This window comes from Colius striatus, chromosome 17, assembly GCF_028858725.1.
Source record: "Colius striatus isolate bColStr4 chromosome 17, bColStr4.1.hap1, whole genome shotgun sequence".
NCBI classification, from domain to species: domain Eukaryota; kingdom Metazoa; phylum Chordata; class Aves; order Coliiformes; family Coliidae; genus Colius; species Colius striatus.
In genome coordinates, this window is record NC_084775.1 from 2302489 (window position 1) to 2322872 (window position 20384).

Sequence of the window (20384 nt, forward strand, 5' to 3'; positions counted from 1 at the left end):
ATTTTAGACCCGATTCAGAGGCTGACGGTCCAGCGCGGTCCAGCTTGGAAATTTGGGTCCTTGCCCGGACTGTAGTGGATTGAGACAAGAGGAGGAATCAGATTCAGATTGGTCTACAGCCATACCTAGGAGAACGAGACGGCGTGCTCATTTGGTAACTCCTCTACGATCACGGCATGAGAGACGATCAGTAGCCCCCTTAAGACAGGGAGCTGGACAACAAGGACTGGCGGATGTGACAGGAGCCTTCTCTCCCTCAGATTTAACACTGTGGAAAGAATCGGCCGCTCTCTATAGAGAGGATCCTGGTAAAGTGGGAAGAATAATGGGAATGAGAATTAAAACTCAAAGTCCTGATTGGGATGAAATACGGCTGATTCTGGATACTCTTATGGATTCCAGTGAAAAACAAATGGTTAGGAGAAGTGCTGGAATGCGGGCAGAAGAAGATGTCCGTACTCGGACAGTAGATAGAGCCACAGACCAGACTTTCCCATCGGGGGACCCACCCCCCACCCCCCCCCCTCAAAGGGATGATCATAGGCAGAGACTGAAGAGGTACCAAGAGTGGCTTTTCTATGGGGTCCAAAATGCCATGCCTAAAACTCTAAACTGGTCTACATTGTATGATACCAGGCAGGAAAGGAAAGAGTCCCCAAGAGCATTTTTGGAAAGACTGAAGGAAGCGGTTCGTAAATACACGGATTTGCAGCCTGAAGCTGAGCAAACCAAAGCGCAATTAGCCTTGATATTGTTGTTACCATCGCAGGAGGATATCAGAAAGAAACTCCAAAAACTGGGAGGAACAGATCCAGGAAATTTGGACAAATTAGTGGCAGGAGCCTGGAAAGTCTATAACAAGCGAGATCAAAGGAATGAGGAAAGCAAACGAAGACAATTCCTTGCAGTGGAGAACAGGGCTCCTGGATTTTCAAAGCAAAGACAAGGGCGGGGACAAAGCCCTATGAGAGGAGCGATAAGAGGAAGAGGACAAATTGGCAGAATCTCCCTTGGAACTAATCAATGTGCCTTTTGCAGGGAACAGGGACGTTGGAAAAACGAATGCCCTAAACTAGCTGGTCAACAAGCTACAGCTAAATCGATGGTCTTGGGAGAATATATGGACTGATGGGGACCACGGGCGAAGCCAGCCGAGCCTCTGGTTACAACTAAGATGGGAGAAAAAGAGGTCACATTTTTGGTGGGTACAGGCGCAACATTTCGGTATTAAACAGCCAAAAGGGAAAAGGTACAACTGACATGGACACGACTACCCCAAGGACTTAAAAAGAGCCGGAAAATCTTGAGGGATCAGTCAGCAAAGAAGCTACAAATGTGGAAGAAGGAAGAAACAGTGACCCCGGAACCAGAAGCCCTGATCCTGCAGCATGTGGATGACATTTGAAGAGCCACCGAAGCAAAGTCAGCCTGTGCTCAGGTAACCGCTGAACTTTGAAACTCTTTTGGGTCTCAATGAACATGAAGTGTCCAAGAAGAAAGCTCGGGGAGCAGCCAAGCTGTAATAGTTTTGGGCTTTGAAATGTCAAAAGGGGGAAGAAAGCTGGGAACCAAGCAAAATGAAAGCATCTGTGCCACTCCTGAACCATGAACTGTGCAAAGACTTCAGGGCATTCCTGAAAATAGCTGAGTGGTGTCACCTTTGAATGGCGAACGATGGCCTGATAGGCAAACTGCTATATAAAGCCGAAAAATCGACTCCTTTTGTATGGGGTCGCCCTTTTGAAAGCATAAGGAAGCTCTAATATCAACAACAGCTTCAGAATTACCTGATCTAACGAAAGACTTTTCAGCAGCAGGACCCCGCAGCGTCTGCGCCGTGTTCCTGCGAGCCGGGGCCCGGGGAGCCGCCTCCGGGGGCTCTCCCCACCCCACATCCCCCGTTCACGCAGCCTTGCCCTCCCCGTGTCGGCAGGCTGCGGGACCGAGTGTTCCAGCTCTGAGCTCTGTGCTGCCGCAGCCTCTGGAACGCCGGGCTGCCGGCGCGGCTGCTCCCGGCGCTGCCGGCGCTGTCCTCACGCTGCCCTGGGCTGCGGGAGGCGGCCGCCCGGGGGCTGCTCCCTCCCGAGGGCTCCTTAAGCAGCGCGGAGCATCGTTCCCGCGGGCTGGGGCTGGGGCTGGGGCTGCGGCTGCGGCTGGGGCTGGGGGAGTTTCCTCCACAGGACCCTCAGGCTGGAGGCGAGTCCCTTGCCCGAGCCCGCCTTCCGCCCGCTGCTGCAGAGCGACAAGCCGTCAGTCGGGAGCCGGCGCCGGGCTGAGCCGCGCTCGTCCTTCTGGCCCTGGGCTCGGCCGAGCGCCCCACGGGACGGCCCGGGCGGAGAGTCCCCTTCCCCGGCTGCGGGCTGCTCTCGCTCGTCCTCGCCTTCGACCGCCTCTCGGACCTCGAAAGCGGCTGCGTGGCGGAGGTGGGCAGGGGAGGGGGCGAGGGGCTCAGCCCCCCGGCGATCAGCCTGACCGCGTGGCGAGAATGCAGCTGTAGCCCTGCAAGCCGTGCGGGGCCACGGCAGGACTGAGAGCCACCAGCAGCTCCGCGTGAGTGCACCCGGACGGGCGAGACACTGTGTGAGGAGGGGCCATGGCACAGGCCGTGCTGGAGCCTGCGGGCCCAGAGCAGCCCCACACGAGAGGCAGAGAGGAGCTGCAGCCTTTGGGATAAATGCACGTCGGAGCAGCCCGTGCAGAGCTGTGTGTGTGTGAGGGACCCCACGGACGTGCAGGGACGACGGGTGCGGAGCCCATCTGCCCTGAGGGCGGACAAACGGCAGAAGCCATCAAGAATAGACCGACTGAAACCCCCACTCCCTGCCCCCTTGGCCGCTCAGGGAAGGAGGAGGTAAAAAGCCCGGCATCAGGGCTCTGAGCCCAGAAAGAAGGGAGAAGGTGTTCTTAAAGGGCTGGTCGGACTCTTCATCGTTGTACCACTCTGTGTTGTTTTATTTTGGGGTTTTATGGTTATACTTTAGTTGGTGTTGCGTTAAATTATCTTCTGTTTTCTTCCCCAAGCCGAGTAGCCTGCTCTGTTTTGTCCTGGACCTTAAGCAGCAATTAAGCTCTCCCTGCCCTTTAGCAATCTTCAGGACTTTAGTCCTTGAGGCCAATCGCGGTCTTTTGTTCCTTGCTGGACCTAAACCACGACAGCCAAGTGAAGAGATGAATATCTTTGCCTTTGCTTAAGGAGGCATTTAACCAATCACTATGATATGGAGACATTTTACGGCAGCCGCTCGGGCTCGGCTCTGGGCTCTGCCATGCAGATGTCGGGCAGCCCGGCGCCGGCCTGGGCCGAGCAGAAGCGATGGGGGCAGCGCAGGCGGAACGCGCCCCAGCTCCCCGGCTGCCGCTCGGCTCAGCGATTGTCCCCGGCGGCGGGCGGGGAGCAGAGCCCGGGGCTGGGGCGGCCTCGCTGCCCCCCTGCGCCCCGCCGGCCAGGCTGCGGGGAAGGGAAGGCGGCTGTTTGCAGGAGGGGCTGCGCGTCCGTTCACGGCGATGGGCAGCGGGGAGAGGCTGCAGCACGGACACGGGCAGAAGCAAGTGCATCTACACAGAGGGGATGCAGCTGGGACGGCGGGGGAGGCGCGGGCTGGGAGGCTGAGCCGGGGCTGCCGGGCGAAAGGGGGAGTTTTGGGGCGCGTCTGCTCAGCGATCACTGAATCTCTCTCAGCTGCGCCCTGGCTTCTTGAGTCTGGGCTCAGCACACCAGCTGCTCAGCTGGAGGTGTTCGGCCTAGAGAGGAGGCACAGGAGAGACATCGTCAGTCTCTAGAGCTACCTGAAAGGAGGTTGTGGACAGCTGCAGGTCGGTCTCTTCTCCGAAGTCACAAGTGAGAGCAAAGGAGGAAACTGCCTCAGGTTGCAGAAAGGCAGGGTTTAGGCTGGAGCTGAGGAAGACATTTTTCCCCGAGAGGGTTGTTGGACACTGTCCCAGGCTGCCCAGGGAGGTGAGAGAGTCCGAACCCTGAAGATATTGCAAAGCCATGCAGCTGAGGTGCTGAGGGAGCTGGTGCACTGGTGGCTGTGCAGTGTGAGGACAGTGGTTGGCCTGGAGGATCTTAAAGAGATTTTTCCAGGCAAACAGATCCTCTCATTCCATCATTCTCAAAGACAAGGCACAGAGAGGCAAGAGTTGGCTGCAGTTGGCTTTATTGCAGTACACGAAAAGATCCAGTGCAGAAAGACAGGGAAGGCAGAGACATTCCCTTTGTCCCCACAGCTCTCAGGAGAGGGCTTCCCTCAGGCTTCTGCCCCGTGGCAGCCGTTGCAGAGCCAGGCCAGTGCCCGGTGGGATGCTGGTGGAGGGGCAGAGCGGGGCAGGAGGAGAGGAGTGGCCATGGGGAGAGGGGCAGGAGAGGAGGAGGGAGAGCAGGCGAGAGGCCGAGGTGTGTGAGGGTCCTTGGGCTGGGTCTAGCAGGGCCCGCAGGTGTCCCAGAGCTTCTTGCTGTAGCGGGGCACGGCGCAAGGGCTGCAGGCGGGAGCAGCGTAGGCTCTGCCAAAGGTGCAGAGGCCCCCCGAGCCCAGCGTGGCCCCGGCGCCGTAGAGGCCCCCCAGCCCCAGCGAGCCCCCAAAGGCGGGTGCTCCGGAGGAGCCCACCACGGCTTGCTGCGGGAAGGAGCTGAGGATGGGGCCGGGGAAGGTGACGACGACGGGGGGCGGCTGGATGAAGGCCGTGGAGTCGGGGCACTGCCGGGCGCACAGCTCGTTGCAGCTCTCAGCGATGGGCTGGGGCACGGCCACGCTGGCCTTTGGTGGGCACAGCTCGGAGCAGGACATCTTGGCACGGGCTGGCACGGGCTCTGCAAGAGGACAGAGACTGAGAGAGAGCAGCACAGGAGAGCCCCTGAGGCAGAGGGGTCCGGGCTGGAAATGGGCAGCAGCAGGAGAAGCGCTCGCAGCCTTACCCTGTTCCTAGAAGAGAAGGCACCAGAGCAGGGCTTGGCAGTGCCTGACACAGGCAGAGCTCTTATAGCAGCCCCAACATTGCTCAGCCTGGCCTGGGCCAATCTGCAGAGCCGGCACTCCCTCCCTCCTGCCAGGCAGGACAGTCCAGGGCTGTTTGTCTCCTGCCCCTCCCTATGGCAGCATCCCCTGGCCACACCAGCTTCTCCCCCTGCCCAGCCTGTGCTGCTGCTGTCTCAGCTAAAGGGCAGCAGCAGCTCCACGCTGGGGGCAGTGCCCAGGAGCTGAGGGCCATGTCCCCATCCTTGCTGAGTGTTTGGGCTGTAGCCTGTGCCTGCAGCGCCAGGCTGTGCAGGGAGGATGAGCCTACGCCCAGTGCCCAAAGGGCCAACCCAGCCAGGGCTCCTTGAGCTTGTGCCTTCAGACAGAGCTCCAGCTGCCCAGCACCCTGAAGGCAACGTCTGCCCAGCACCACATACTGCAGGGAAGGGCACGAGGGACTTTGTGCCCCAGACTTACAGAGGCTCATGGCCACGAGGCCAGTGCAGGCTGTCTAGCTGGGCTGGCGAGTGATGCATCCATCGTGCTGAGCAGACGGGGCCCGAGATCAGCGTCTTTCATCTTCCCCGCCGTAAGCTCACCCCCGTGTCGATATGAGCCCACGGGATGAGGCAAGAGGAATGTGAGGCAGGGCGCTGGCAGGCAGCCCGTGTCAGGCTGCGTGCGCTCTGAGGCAGCGAGATGCTGAACAGGCAGCGGGGCTCATCTGGGCCGGGAGGTGGCAGCTGGCAGCGCCCCAGCAGGGCCGTTGGCGGGGCCGAGGGAGCGGGTCGGGGCCGGCGAGGAAGCGACGTCAGCAAAACAGCCGCGTGCTGTCGAGGAATGGTTAAGGGAGAATGGACATGGATGCCAGGGTATAATGTTAGGTCTGATGGGGCAAGGCAATCTGAGTTCTAGTTATATGAATTTAATGCACAATCAAGACCAGAGTCAGAGCCATGGTTAAAGCAGTTGCTGTCACGTAGTCAGTGCAGACAGCAGGCCGCTTTCTGCTCCTTCAAGGTCGGGCTGTTTTCAGCCAACGAGCTAACAGCTCAAGGTCGGGCTGTTTTCAGCTAACAGCTAACAGCTCAAGCTCGGGCTGTTTTCAGCTAACAGCTAACAGCCCAAGGTGGAAAACAACTACGGGGGAAAAAGAAGATGGGAAAATGTGAGGGAGCTTGCTTATCGCAGAAACCGCAAGTAGGATGAACACAAGAATGTAACCTGTTAGCTGCTGTTGCTGAGCTGGCTTTGAAGCTGCTGTGTATATAAGTTAGAGTCTGCTCTCAATAAAGAGAAGATTTCTGCTATCACTCACATTGAGTAGGACTGATTTCTTCCCACCCAGCTGAGAATCGGACCCTAGGTTGATCGCCGCATGAAGTAGGCTTGGAGCTGGTTGTTCAGGCTTCGAGCCTGGGTGTTTCAGACTTAGAGTCTGGTTTCAGGCTTCGAGCCTGGTTTCAGGCTTTGAGCCTGGGTTTTTCAGATTTAGAGTCTGGGTTGCAGACTTCGAGTCTGGTTTTACAGGCCAAGAGCCGACAACTTCGCGGCAGCGTGCCACGCAGGGAGGAGGAAGGGGCTCGGCCGCCACCAGCCGCGTGCCCCAGCGTGGCAGCTCCTCCCCGCGCTCGCTCAGCCGCCAGAAAAGGGCTGCCCTGGGCCAGCACTGGCATCCGCCGCTGGCCCTCAGATCCTGGGCACTGCCCCCAGCGTGGAGCTGCTGCTGCCCTTTAGCTGAGACAGCAGCAGCACAGGCTGGGCAGGGGGAGAAGCTGGTGTAGCCAGGGGATGCTGCCACAGGGAGGGGCAGGAGACAACAGCCCTGGACTGTCCTGCCTGGCAGGAGGGAGGGAGTGCCGGCTCTGCAGATTGGTCCAGGCCAGGCTGAGCAATGCTGGGGCTGCTATAAGAGCTCTGCCTGTGCCAGGCTCTGCCAAGCCCTGCTCTGGTGCCTTCTCCTCTAGGAACAGGGTAAGGCTGCGAGCGCTTCTCCTGCTGCTGCCCATTTCCAGCCCGGGCCCCTCTGCCTCAGGGGCTCCCCTGTGCTGCTCTCTCTCAGTCTCTGTCCTCTTGCAGAGCCCGTGCCAGCCCCTGCCAAGATGTCTTGCTCCGAGCTGTGCCCACCAAAGGCCAGCGTGGCCGTGCCCCAGCCCATCGCTGAGAGCTGCAACGAGCTGTGCGCCCGGCAGTGCCCCGACTCCACGGCCTTCATCCAGCCGCCCCCCGTCGTCGTCACCTTCCCCGGCCCCATCCTCAGCTCCTTCCCGCAGCAAGCCGTGGTGGGCTCCTCCGGAGCACCCGCCTTTGGGGGCTCGCTGGGGCTGGGGGGCCTCTACGGCGCCGGGGCCACGCTGGGCTCGGGGGGCCTCTGCACCTTTGGCAGAGCCTACGCTGCTCCCGCCTGCAGCCCTTGTGCCGTGCCCCGCTACAGCAAGAAGCTCTGGGACACCTGTGGGCCCTGCTAGACCCAGACCAAGGACCCTCACACACCTCGACCTGTCACCTGCTCTCCCTCCTCCTCTCCTGCCCCTCTCCCCATGGCCACTCCTCTCCTCCTGCCCCGCTCTGCCCCTCCACCAGCATCCCACCGGGCACTGGCCTGGCTCTGCAACGGCTGCCACGGGGCAGAAGCCTGAGGGAAGCCCTCTCCTGAGAGCTGTGGGGACAAAGGGAATGTCTCTGCCTTCCCTGTCTTTCTGCACTGGATCTTTTCGTGTACTGCAATAAAGCCAACTGCAGCCAACTCTTGCCTCTCTGTGCCTTGTCTTTGAGAATGATGGAATGAGAGGATCTTTTTGTCTGGTGCCATTCACCCCTTGGGTGTCTGTTAGCTGATTGGAAGGCATTTAGGAGCGATTTTCTTAAAGATCAACTTATAGCATACTGTGATCACGTGTGGCTGTTGTATGATTTGGAGAGTGGGGAAAAGTGGCCCTTAAACGGGACATTGAATTATAATATCACCTTGCAGTTAATGGTATTTTGTAAAGGGAAAGGAAACGGGATGAGGTCTCATATGTAGATCTTTTGTCTCCGAGAGAAACCAGATTGGCAAAAGGAATTAGAATTGGCTGAACAGGCCTGTAAGCAAATGCCATGGAAAGTAAAGAGTGTGGAGGCTCAGGGGAATTGTTCAGCCTGCACATCTACCAAAACCTGGTTTAAACATTTGGCTACGAAACAAAAGGAAGAGGAGCGTGATAACACAGCTCTAGAATTGGACACAGCCCCATCTGCCCCCACAGCTCCCATTCCAGTATAACCCCTCTTCCGTCATCATCTGATTTTAGACCCGATTCAGAGGCTGACGGTCCAGCGGGGCGATCGGCATCAGAGCTTGGAAATTTGGGTCCTTGCCCGGACTGTAGTGGATTGAGACAAGAGGAGGAATCAGATTCAGATTGGTCTACAGCCATACCTAGGAGAACGAGACGGCGTGCTCATTTGGTAACTCCTCTACGATCACGGCATGAGAGACGATCAGTAGCCCCCTTAAGACAGGGAGCTGGACAACAAGGACCGGCGGATGTGACAGGAGCCTTCTCTCCCTCAGATTTAACACTGTGGAAAGAATCGGCCGCTCTCTATAGAGAGGATCCTGGTAAAGTGGGAAGAATAATGGGAATGAGAATTAAAACTCAAAGTCCTGATTGGGATGAAATACGGCTGATTCTGGATACTCTTATGGATTCCAGTGAAAAACAAATGGTTAGGAGAAGTGCTGGAATGCAGGCAGAAGAAGATGTCCGTACTCGGACAGTAGATGGAGCCACAGACCAGACTTTCCCATCGGGGATCCAACCCCCTCCCCCCCCTCCAATGGGACGATCATAGGCAGAGACTGAAGAGGTACCAAGAGTGGCTTTTCTATGGGGTCCAAAATGCCATGCCTAAAACTCTAAACTGGTCTACATTGTATGATACCAGGCAGGAAAGGAAAGAGTCCCCAAGAGCATTTTTGGAAAGACCGAAGGAAGCCGTTCGTAAATACACGGTTTTCAGCCTGAAGCTGAGCAAACCAAAGCGCAATTAGCCTTGATATCGTTGTTACCATCGCAGGAGGATGTCAGAAAGAAAGTCCAAAAACTGGGAGGAACAGATCCAGGAAATTTGGACAAATTAGTGGAAGGAGCCTGGAAAGTCTATAACAAGCGAGATCAAAGGAATGAGGAAAGCAAACGAAGACAATTCCTTGCAGTGGAGAACAGGGCTCCTGGATTTTCAAAGCAAAGACAAGGGCAGGGACAAAGCCCTATGAGAGGAGGGATAAGAGGAAGAGGACAAATTGGCAGAATCTCCCTTGGAACTAATCAATGTGCCTTTGGCAGGGAACAGGGACACTGGAAAAACGAATGCCCTAAACTAGCTGGTCAACAAGCTAAGGCTAAATCGATGATCTTGGGAGAATATATGGAGTGATGGGGACCACGGGCGAACCCAGCCGAGCCTCTGGTTACAACTAAGATGGGAGAAAAAGAGGTCACATTTTTGGTGGGTACGGGCGCAACATTTCTGTATTAAACAGCCAAAAGGGAAAAGGTACAACTGACATGGACACGACTACCCCAAGGACTTTAAAAGAGCCGGAAAATCTTGAGGGATGAGTCAGCAAAGAAGCTACAAATGTGGAAAAAGGTAGAAACAGTGACCCCAGAACCAGAAGCCCTGATCCTGCCGCATGTGGATGACATTTGAAGAGCCACCGAAGCAAAGTCAGCCTGTGCTCAGGTAACCGCTGAACTTTGAAACTTTTTGGGACTCAATGAACATGAAGTGTCCAAGAAGAAAGCTCAGAGAGCAGCCAAACTGTAATAGTTTTGGGCTTTAAAATGTCAAAAGGGGGAAGAAAGCTGGGAACCAAGCAAAATGAAAGCATCTGTGCCGTTTTCCTGCGAGCCGGGCCCGGGGAGCCGCCTCCGGGGGCTCTCCCCACCCCACATCCCCCGTTCACGCAGCCTTGCACTCCCCGTGTCGGCAGGCTGCGGGACCGAGTGTTCCAGCTCTGAGCTCTGTGCTGCCGCAGCCTCTGGAACGCCGGGCTGCCGGCGCGGCTGCTCCCGGCGCTGCCGGCGCTGTCCTCACGCTGCCCTGGGCTGCGGGAGGCGGCCGCCCGGGGGCTGCTCCCTCCCGAGGGCTCCTTAAGCAGCGGGGAGCATCGTTCCCGCGGGCTGGGGCTGCGGCTGCGGCTGGGGCTGGGGCTGGGGGAGTTTCCTCCACAGGACCCTCAGGCTGGAGGCGAGTCCCTTGCCCGAGCCCGCCTTCCGCCCGCTGCTGCACAGCGACAAGCCGTCAGTCGTGAGCCGGCGCCGGGCTGAGCCGCGCTCGTCCTTCTGGCCCTGGGCTCGGCCGAGCGCCCCACGGGACGGCCCGGGCGGAGAGTCCCCTTCCCCGGCTGCGGGCTGCTCTCTGTCCTGGACCTTAAGCAGCAATTAAGCTCTCCCTGCCCTTTAGCAATCTTCAGGACTTTAGTCCTTGAGGCCAATCGCGGTCTTTTGTTCCTTGCTGGACCTAAACCACGACAGCCAAGTGAACAGATTAATATCTTTTCCTTAGCCTAAGGAGGCATTTAACCAATCACTATGATATCGAGACATTTTACAGTAGTTAGGAAGCAACCACGGGAAAGGGCAAATTCAACGACGGACATTCCACGCGTGCTTTGGATGGCAAGTGTAGCTCTTACTGTTTGACACGTATCAGAACCTTGACAAGTGGACCTAAGGCCGCAGCACAATTGGAGGAGATATGGTCCGTGTCCCCCAGCGCTGCAAAACAAAGAAGTGCCTGCTTCTCGGCATCCCCGTGGAGAGAAGTTGTTTGGCGACTGCGGCCCCGTCAGCGGCCGCTGCTGGAGGAGCCCGGGCCGCAGCACGGCAGCATCATCGTGCCGGGAAGGCGGGCGCTGCTGAGCCTCAAGCCGAGGCGTGAGGGAGGGGGGCCCTGGGCCCCGTGGGCCCCCCAGCGCTTGTCCCCGAGCGCTGCAGCTGAGCCGTGGGGCGGCAGCGCCGTGGGGCACAGCCTGACGCGCAGGTTCCCGCAGAAGAAGCGCATCCCTCCCGCCAGCCCGGCCCTCAGCCGGCTCCGGGAGCTGCCGCCGCAGGAGCCCTCCCCACAGCCCAGCGCCACGAGCAGGGGCAGCGGCCCGACGTGGAGCCTCCCGGCCCCTGCCCCGACCCCCCCATTCCTTCCCGAGGAGCAGCCTCCCGGAGAGCTGCCGCGTCCCCCCTCTCTGCACAAAGCCAACCCGAACGCGAGCCGTTTGCCGCGGGCCGGCGGCAAATCGAGGCGCTTGTGCGGCGTGGAACGGCAGCCGCTCGGGCTCGGCTCTGGGCTCTGCCATGCAGATGTCGGGCAGCCCGGCGCCGGCCTGGGCCGAGCAGAAGCGATGGGGGCAGCGCAGGCGGAACGCGCCCCAGCTCCCCGGCTGCCGCTCGGCTCAGCGATTGTCCCCGGCGGCGGGCGGGGAGCAGAGCCCGGGGCTGGGGCGGCCTCGCTGCCCCCCTGCGCCCCGCCGGCCAGGCTGCGGGGAAGGGAAGGCGGCTGTTTGCAGGAGGGGCTGCGCCTCCGTTCACGGCGATGGGCAGCGGGGAGAGGCTGCAGCACGGACACGGGCAGAAGCAAGTGCATCTACACAGAGGGGATGCAGCTGGGACGGCGGGGGAGGCGCGGGCTGGGAGGCTGAGCCGGGGCTGCCGGGCGAAAGGGGGAGTTTTGGGGCGCGTCTGCTCAGCGATCACTGAATCTCTCTCAGCTGCGCCCTGGCTTCTTGAGTCTGGGCTCAGCACACCAGCTGCTCAGCTGGAGGTGTTCGGCCTAGAGAGGAGGCACAGGAGAGACATCGTCAGTCTCTAGAGCTACCTGAAAGGAGGTTGTGGACAGCTGCAGGTCGGTCTCTTCTCCGAAGTCACAAGTGAGAGCAAAGGAGGAAACTGCCTCAGGTTGCAGAAAGGCAGGGTTTAGGCTGGAGCTGAGGAAGACATTTTTCCCCGAGAGGGTTGTTGGACACTGTCCCAGGCTGCCCAGGGAGGTGAGAGAGTCCGAACCCTGAAGATATTGCAAAGCCATGCAGCTGAGGTGCTGAGGGAGCTGGTGCACTGGTGGCTGTGCAGTGTGAGGACAGTGGTTGGCCTGGAGGATCTTAAAGAGATTTTTCCAGGCAAACAGATCCTCTCATTCCATCATTCTCAAAGACAAGGCACAGAGAGGCAAGAGTTGGCTGCAGTTGGCTTTATTGCAGTACACGAAAAGATCCAGTGCAGAAAGACAGGGAAGGCAGAGACATTCCCTTTGTCCCCACAGCTCTCAGGAGAGGGCTTCCCTCAGGCTTCTGCCCCGTGGCAGCCGTTGCAGAGCCAGGCCAGTGCCCGGTGGGATGCTGGTGGAGGGGCAGAGCGGGGCAGGAGGAGAGGAGTGGCCATGGGGAGAGGGGCAGGAGAGGAGGAGGGAGAGCAGGCGAGAGGCCGAGGTGTGTGAGGGTCCTTGGGCTGGGTCTAGCAGGGCCCGCAGGTGTCCCAGAGCTTCTTGCTGTAGCGGGGCACGGCGCAAGGGCTGCAGGCGGGAGCAGCGTAGGCTCTGCCAAAGGTGCAGAGGCCCCCCGAGCCCAGCGTGGCCCCGGCGCCGTAGAGGCCCCCCAGCCCCAGCGAGCCCCCAAAGGCGGGTGCTCCGGAGGAGCCCACCACGGCTTGCTGCGGGAAGGAGCTGAGGATGGGGCCGGGGAAGGTGACGACGACGGGGGGCGGCTGGATGAAGGCCGTGGAGTCGGGGCACTGCCGGGCGCACAGCTCGTTGCAGCTCTCAGCGATGGGCTGGGGCACGGCCACGCTGGCCTTTGGTGGGCACAGCTCGGAGCAGGACATCTTGGCACGGGCTGGCACGGGCTCTGCAAGAGGACAGAGACTGAGAGAGAGCAGCACAGGAGAGCCCCTGAGGCAGAGGGGTCCGGGCTGGAAATGGGCAGCAGCAGGAGAAGCGCTCGCAGCCTTACCCTGTTCCTAGAAGAGAAGGCACCAGAGCAGGGCTTGGCAGTGCCTGACACAGGCAGAGCTCTTATAGCAGCCCCAACATTGCTCAGCCTGGCCTGGGCCAATCTGCAGAGCCGGCACTCCCTCCCTCCTGCCAGGCAGGACAGTCCAGGGCTGTTTGTCTCCTGCCCCTCCCTGAGGCAGCATCCCCTGGCCACACCAGCTTCTCCCCCTGCCCAGCCTGTGCTGCTGCTGTCTCAGCTAAAGGGCAGCAGCAGCTCTAGGCTGGGGGCAGTGCCCAGGAGCTGAGGGTCAGCGGCGGATGCCAGTGCTGGCCCAGGGCAGCCCTTTTCTGGCGACTGGGCGAGCGCGGGGAGGAGCTGCCACGCTGGGGCACGCGGCTGCTGGCGGCCGAGCCCCTTCCTCCTCCCTACGTGGCACGCTGCCGCGAAGTTTTCGGCTCTTGACCTGAAAAACCAGACTCGAAGTCTGCAACCCAGACTCTAAGTCTGAAAAACCCAGGCTCGAAGCCTGAAACCAGACTCTAAGTCTGAAACACCCAGGCTCGAAGCCTGAACAACCAGCTCCAAGCCTACTTCATGCGGCGATCAACCCAGGGTCCGATTCTCAGCTGGGTGGGAAGAAATCAGTCCTACTCAATGTGAGTGATAGCAGAAATCTTCTCTTTATTGAGAGCAGGCTCTAACTTATATACACAGCAGCTTCAAAGCCAGCTCAGCAACAGCAGCTAATAGGTTACATTCTCATGTTCATCCTACTTGCGGTTTCTGCGATAAGCAAGCTCCCTCACATTTTCCCATCTTGTTTTTCCCCCGTAGTTGTTTTCCACCTTGAGCTGTTAGCTGTTAGCTGAAAACAGCCCGAGCTTGAGCTGTTAGCTCGTTGGCTGAAAACAGCCCGACCTTGAAGGAGCAGCAAGCGGCCTGCTGTCTGCACTGACTACGTGACAGCAACTGCTTTAACCATGGCTCTGACTCTGGTCTTGACTGTGCATTAAATTCATATAACTAGAACTCAGATTGCCTTGCCCCATCAGGCCTAACATTATACCCTGGGATCCATGTCCATTCTCCCTTAACCATTCCTCGACAAATCCCCCGTTTTGTTTTTGCACAATCAAGACTGTGTCAGTCAATTTATGCACTGCCTTCATAACACAACTATATACTATTCTAAACATTACAAGTAAAAGCAAAATAACCAAAATCCATCTTAACCCTTCTTTGATTAACATAGTCAACCAAGGTGACAACATCATGCATACAATGATACACAAGTGCATGTCTAATACTACTTACATCACTAATCAAGCCTTCTAATGTCATTGAGGTTTGGTTACTTTGTTTGCTAAGCCAGCATCCTAATTTGCATAGCTGAGTTAATAAAGCAGATACTCTTACACCTGGAGCAAATATACTAGTTGCTATTATTGCTGAGGAAGACCAAAGGTAACACGGTCATCACATTTGTCAGTAAATGCACGCACAAATTGGTTTTGACAATGATGTTTCTAAATCATTGTGTGATTAGGCATCAAGATCGTCAGTTGTCCCAAACTGCATGGTCCCCTTTGTAATCTCGAGGGTATTCCAGGCTATGCCTGGTCCCCACAGATCAGAAACATTCCCTTTGGTAACTGCATAGGCACAAGACTAGACCTGGGTCTTTTTGGTGAAGTGTAATTGCACCGAGATGTTGCGTTCTTATACACGCCCAGGATGGGATCCACATTCTGTCCCAAATGTTTTGGTATTGCTGGTAAAATTAAACATAACACAAAAATCCATCTTTATAGATCCCAATAATTCTAACTCCTGTGGCTCTGTTGTCATTATTGGCAACCATGAAATGATCAAATCCCAGCTGTCAGCTTTGCCATTACCCTTAACTAAGGGGTTTGTTTTTAATGCATTTGGTACAGGCCATTGTGCCACATCTGATGGAACTCCCACCAAACAGGTAGAAAAAGGATTATCTGGAGTGGCCATTGATAAACATATTGTAGACTGATTGATTGCTTTGGCCAGTGTAAGCCACATGTTTTGCTTGGTTTGTTGAAATTGCCTAAAACCATTTACCACAATCATTTGAAGCATCAACAGTATGACAAAATCCCTTTTTTTTTTTACTCCTGATAAAAAAAAAATCCTTCACCAATGAGTCTAAAACACAAACCACCTTTTAGCTTCTCAATGTCAAAATGTTCTGTTCCTGACACCTAAAACACCTCAGAAAGTTTCCCCTGTAAGAAAACCAGTATTCATCATCACATTTACAGCAAAATGCATAACATCACGACCAACAGTTTTTACACTCGTTGAGGCAAGGGACTGAGGATGGAAAGGACGAGCCCAGCGGTCCGTGAGGGCCGGGGCCGTCGGTGTCGGCGCGGTGTGTGTGGGGGGCTCCGGAGACACCGACCGGGCGCGGGAAGCGGCTGCGCGGCGCCGGCTGCGGATGGAAGGGGCGGGGGGGGTCTGGCTCACTCCGTGCCGTCCCCGGCGCCGGCGGCGCAGTCGGTACTGGTCTCTCCTGTGTTTTCCTTGTCTCCCCTCTCGTGCCCGATGGTGTCCAGTCTAACACGGGGTCGCGCTCCCCCACTCCTCTGATCGTCCTGCGCCTCACCCCCGCCCGACTCCGCCCGCTCGGCATTGCCCTGCGAGTCGTCCCAGGGGTAACTCGGCGGGTTGGGCTCGAATGGGAAGCAGCTCTCCCGCGGGGGCTCTGCTCCGAAGCCCTTTCGCCTCTCTGACTTTGTAAAAACTCTTGTGTAGAGAAGAATTCTTTTTTTTTTTCTTCTTTTCTTTTTTTTTTCTCAGCACGCCCCGCTCAGCGCCGGGCGGCACCGGGCTGGCTTTCAGTGACGACAGGCCGTGTCTCGATGGTCCCTTGTCGCTCCAGTTTCTTTAATACTTCCTGCAGGAACCTGTCCATTCCCTTGTCTGTCTCCTTCAGCCTCGGCACAAGGGTCAACGCCTGGGCTGCAGCCATGGCCACACGCTGTTCTGCTTGCATTTCTTTTAAAGTATTTAGCACGTCTCTCCAAACGAGACCTAGATCTTTACTGATCTTACTATTGTCCTCATCACCACTAATAGTGGCTTCCCAGAGAAGGTTTCCAATTTCTCGCCACTCACCAGAAAAGGGAGATGAGACATAATTAGTCCCGATACCAAACAGTCCAGCTGTTGGCTCGGCTACAGTCTCGGGCATATCAAGCCGCTGAGTTACAGCAGCGGCCAAATTCTTTTCCAACTTATACTTTTTCAAACAGTTAATGACCTCTCTCCACTGTTTCATCAGTTTCCGAGCAGTCTTATCTTCGTCTATAACCAAGTCCCAAAGACAAGTCCCATATGCTCTCCACTCCTCCTCATCAAAATATTTCTCAGAGTCTTTAAAAAAGCCTTTACAATTACTATGTACAAGTAGACCAGACAAATCGGTCAGTTTTAAGTCCACCCCCCGCTTTTCTAAAAAGCGATGTAAAAGTGAGAGTGCTGCCTCCTTATCCATGTTGTCGGATCCTCGTCTCACCGCAACCTGTAGTCACTCCCCCGGGTACAGCAACCTCTGCTTGGGGTCCGTCAGGCTTCCTCCGACCACTGCCTCTGCCTCCGGATTTTCAAGTCTCAGCTCCCCGCAGGCAGGCTCCTTACCCGGTAACACCCACTGATGTCCCTGTTCGGGCACCATATGCCGAGAAGTTTTTGGCTCTTGGCCTGAAAAATCAGACTCGAAGTCTGCAACCCAGATTCTAAGTCTGAAAAACCCAGGCTCAAAGCCTGAAACCCAGGCTCGAAGCCTGAAACCCAGGCTCGAAGCCTGAAACCAGACTCTAAGTCTGAAACCAGACTCTAAGTCTGAAAAACCCAGGCTCGAAGCCTGAACAACCAGCTCCAAGCCTACTTCATGCGGCGATCAACCCAGGGTCCGATTCTCAGCTGGGTAGGAAGAAATCAGTCCTACTCAATGTGAGTGATAGCAGAAATCTTCTCTTTATTGAGAGCAGGCTCTAACTTATATACACAGCAGCTTCAAAGCTGGCTCAGCAACAGCAGCTAATAGGTTACATTCTTGTGTTCATCCTACTTGCGGTTTCTGCGATAAGCAAGCTCCCTCACATTTTCCCATCTTGTTTTTCCCCCGTAGTTGTTTTCCACCTTGAGCTGTTAGCTGTTAGCTGAAAACAGCCCGAGCTTGAGCTGTTAGCTCGTTGGCTGAAAACAGCCCGACCTTGAAGGAGCAGCAAGCGGCCTGCTGTCTGCACTGACTACGTGACAACAACTGCTTTAACCATGGCTCTGACTCTGGTCTTGATTGTGCATTAAATTCATATAACTAGAACATAGATTGCCTTGCCCCATCAGGCCTAACATTATACCCTGGGATCCATGTCCATTCTCCCTTAACCATTCCTCGACAGCACGCGGCTGTTTTGCTGACGCCGCTTCCTCGCCGGCCCCGACCCGCTCCCTCGGCCCCGCCAACGGCCCTGCTGGGGCGCTGCCAGCTGCCACCTCCTGGCCCAGATGAGCCCCGCTGCCTGTTCAGCATCTCGCTGCCTCAGAGCGCACGCAGCCTGACACGGGCTGCCTGCCAGCGCCCTGCCTCACGTTCCTCTTGCCTCATCCCGTGGGCTCATATCGACACGGGGCTGAGCTTACGGCGGGGAAGATGAAAGACGCTGATGTTGGGCGCTGCCTGCTCAGCACGATGAATGCATCACTCGCCAGCCCAGCTAGACAGCCTGCACTGGCCTCCTGGCCATGAGCCTCTGCAAGTCTGGGGCACAAAGTCCCTCGTGCCCTTCCATGCAGTATGTGGTGCTGGGCAGAGGCTGCCTTCAGGGTGCTGGGCAGCTGGAGCTCTGTCTGAAGGCACAAGCTCAAGGAGCCATGGCTGGGTTGGCCCTTTGGGCACTGGGCGTAGGCTCATCCTCCCTGCAGAGCCTGGCACTGCAGGCACAGGCTACAGCCCAAACACTCAGCAAGGATGGGGAACAGCATGGCCCTCAGCTCCTGGGCACTGCCCCCAGCGTGGAGCTGCTGCTGCCCTTTAGCTGAGACAGCAGCAGCACAGGCTGGGCAAGGGGAGAAGCTGGTGTGGCCAGGGGATGCTGCCTCAGGGAGGGGCAGGAGACAAACAGCCCTGGACTGTCCTGCCTGGCAGGAGGGAGGGAGTGCCGGCTCTGCAGATTGGCCCAGGCCAGGCTGAGCAATGCTGGGGCTGCTATAAGAGCTCTGCCTGTGCCAGGCTCTGCCAAGCCCTGCTCTGGTGCCTTCTCGTCTAGGAACAGGGTAAGGCTGCGAGCGCTTCTCCTGCTGCTGCCCATTTCCAGCCCGGGCCCCTCTGCCTCAGGGGCTCCCCTCTGCTGCTCTCTCTCAGTCTCTGTCCTCTTGCAGAGCCCGTGCCAGCCCGTGCCAAGATGTCCTGCTCCGAGCTGTGCCCACCAAAGGCCAGCGTGGCCGTGCCCCAGCCCATCGCTGAGAGCTGCAACGAGCTGTGCGCCCGGCAGTGCCCCGACTCCACGGCCTTCATCCAGCCGCCCCCCGTCGTCGTCACCTTCCCCGGCCCCATCCTCAGCTCCTTCCCGCAGCAAGCCGTGGTGGGCTCCTCCGGAGCACCCGCCTTTGGGGGCTCGCTGGGGCTGGGGGGCCTCTACGGCGCCGGGGCCACGCTGGGCTCGGGGGGCCTCTGCACCTTTGGCAGAGCCTACGCTGCTCCCACCTGCAGCCCTTGCGCCGTGCCCCGCTACAGCAAGAAGCTCTGGGACACCTGCGGGCCCTGCTAGACCCAGACCAAGGACCCTCACACACCTCGACCTGTCACCTGCTCTCCCTCCTCCTCTCCTGCCCCTCTCCCCATGGCCACTCCTCTCCTCCTGCCCCGCTGTGCCCCTCCACCAGCATCCCGCCGGGCACTGGCCTGGCTCTGCAACGGCTGCCACGGGGCAGAAGCCTGAGGGAAGCCCTCTCCTGAGAGCTGTGGGGACAAAGGGAATGTCTCTGCCTTCCCTGTCTTTCTGCACTGGATCTTTTCGTGTACTGCAATAAAGCCAACTGCAGCCAACTCTTGCCTCTCTGTGCCTTGTCTTTGAGAATGATGGAATGAGAGGATCTTTTTGTCTGGTGCCATTCACCCCTTGGGTGTCTGTTAGCTGATTGAAAGGCATTTAGGAGCGATTTTCTTAAAGATCAACTTATAGCATACTGTGATCACGTGTGGCTGTTGTATGATTTGGAGAGTGGGGAAAAGTGGCCCTTAAACGGGACATTGAATTATAATATCACCTTGCAGTTAACGGTATTTTGTAAAGGGAAAGGAAACGGGATGAGGTCTCATATGTAGATCTTTTGTCTCCGAGAGAAACCAGATGGGCAAAAGGAATTAGAATTGGCTGAACAGGCATGTAAGCAAATGCCATGGTGTAGTGGGTCTGGGATGGTAGTGATTTTCCACAGCAGCTCCTGCAGTGCTGTGCTTACTGTTGATATCAATATTATGACTACCGCTTGCACAACATCAGGGCTGTCCCTCCAGCATTCCTTTCCCCACCTTCACCAATAGCTGTGGGTGGGCATGATCTTGGGAGGGACTATGGCCAGGACAGCTGACCCAGGCTGACCAAGGAGATATTCCATACCATATGACGTCAGCTCAGTAATATAAACTGGGGGAGAGGAGCAGGAAGGGGAGGTGAGATTCATTTCTGGCCTTCCCAAAGCAACCGCTACGCGTACTGAAGCCCTGCTTCTCGGGAGGTGGCCGGACAGCGCTGCTGATGGGAAGTAGAGAGGAACAGCTTTATCTGCTTCTGCTTTGCTTCCTGCGCGCGGCTTTGCTGCTTCTTTATTAAACTGCTTTTATCTCAACCCACGAGACTCCCATCTTATTTTCTCCCCTTCCCTGGCTTGCTGAGGAGGTGGGGGATAAAGCGGGGTGGTGGGCACCTGGCATCCAGCCAGGCTCAAACTACCACAGCCCTTTTGGCGCCCAACGTGGGGCGAGATAATAGCAGATTTACATTAACTCCATTGCAATTACAGTAAGCCAATGAGTGCAAAGTTCCTGTGCTGGTCACGGAGCCTTGCTGTTATGCAGCTTATCTTACACTTTCTAATGCTTGGGAACACGATGCTACTAACATTGACTCTCTGCTGTGCTTTAACCTTAATAGCTTTGCTAGGCTGGCTATATAATTTTGTGAAAAGGATGAAAGGGCCTGGGAACATGATGGCCCAAATAATAATAGCAAGTCTCATTCTGTTACTGATGAATTTAGTGTGCTGTGGGAGCTATCTTGTGGAGGCCATGGGGCAAAGCACCTCTTTTTCCTCAGCTCGGACTGATCTAGACAATTTTGTTATACAGACTTCCCAGGTCCTTAGTCACCCTTATACGAGAGTTTTAATAGTACTAATTAACATGGTTGGTATATTATATA

General features: G+C 56.8%; 4 protein-coding genes across 4 annotated transcripts; 2 read left to right on the plus strand and 2 right to left on the minus strand.

The window, feature by feature from the left end:
* Positions 1-4252: 4252 nt before the first annotated feature.
* On the minus strand, positions 4253-4856 carry LOC133627046 (scale keratin-like). The gene has a single exon (XM_062010035.1). It carries the CDS (start codon positions 4782-4784, stop codon positions 4419-4421), a length of 366 nt encoding a protein of 121 aa, XP_061866019.1. The 5' UTR covers positions 4785-4856; the 3' UTR covers positions 4253-4418.
* Positions 4857-7020: 2164 nt separating this feature from the next.
* LOC133627060 (scale keratin-like) lies at positions 7021-7420 on the plus strand. Its single transcript, XM_062010105.1, has one exon. The coding sequence runs from the start codon at positions 7055-7057 to the stop codon at positions 7418-7420; it is 366 nt and encodes a 121-aa protein (XP_061866089.1). The 5' UTR covers positions 7021-7054.
* A 4859-nt stretch (positions 7421-12279) lies between these two features.
* On the minus strand, positions 12280-12883 carry LOC133627061 (scale keratin-like). The gene has a single exon (XM_062010106.1). The coding sequence runs from the start codon at positions 12809-12811 to the stop codon at positions 12446-12448; it is 366 nt and encodes a 121-aa protein (XP_061866090.1). The 5' UTR covers positions 12812-12883; the 3' UTR covers positions 12280-12445.
* Positions 12884-18070: 5187 nt separating this feature from the next.
* LOC133627073 (scale keratin-like) lies at positions 18071-18731 on the plus strand. The gene is made up of 2 exons (XM_062010181.1): positions 18071-18237; positions 18343-18731. The coding sequence occupies exon 2, from the start codon at positions 18366-18368 to the stop codon at positions 18729-18731; it is 366 nt and encodes a 121-aa protein (XP_061866165.1). The 5' UTR covers positions 18071-18237; positions 18343-18365.
* Positions 18732-20384: the final 1653 nt, after the last annotated feature.

Coding starts and splice junctions, on each gene's coding strand:
- LOC133627046 (XM_062010035.1), bottom strand. CDS start 4,784: ATGTCCTGCTCCGAGCTGTGCCCACCAAAGGCCAGCGTGGCCGTGCCC.
- LOC133627060 (XM_062010105.1), top strand. CDS start 7,055: ATGTCTTGCTCCGAGCTGTGCCCACCAAAGGCCAGCGTGGCCGTGCCC.
- LOC133627061 (XM_062010106.1), bottom strand. CDS start 12,811: ATGTCCTGCTCCGAGCTGTGCCCACCAAAGGCCAGCGTGGCCGTGCCC.
- LOC133627073 (XM_062010181.1), top strand. CDS start 18,366: ATGTCCTGCTCCGAGCTGTGCCCACCAAAGGCCAGCGTGGCCGTGCCC.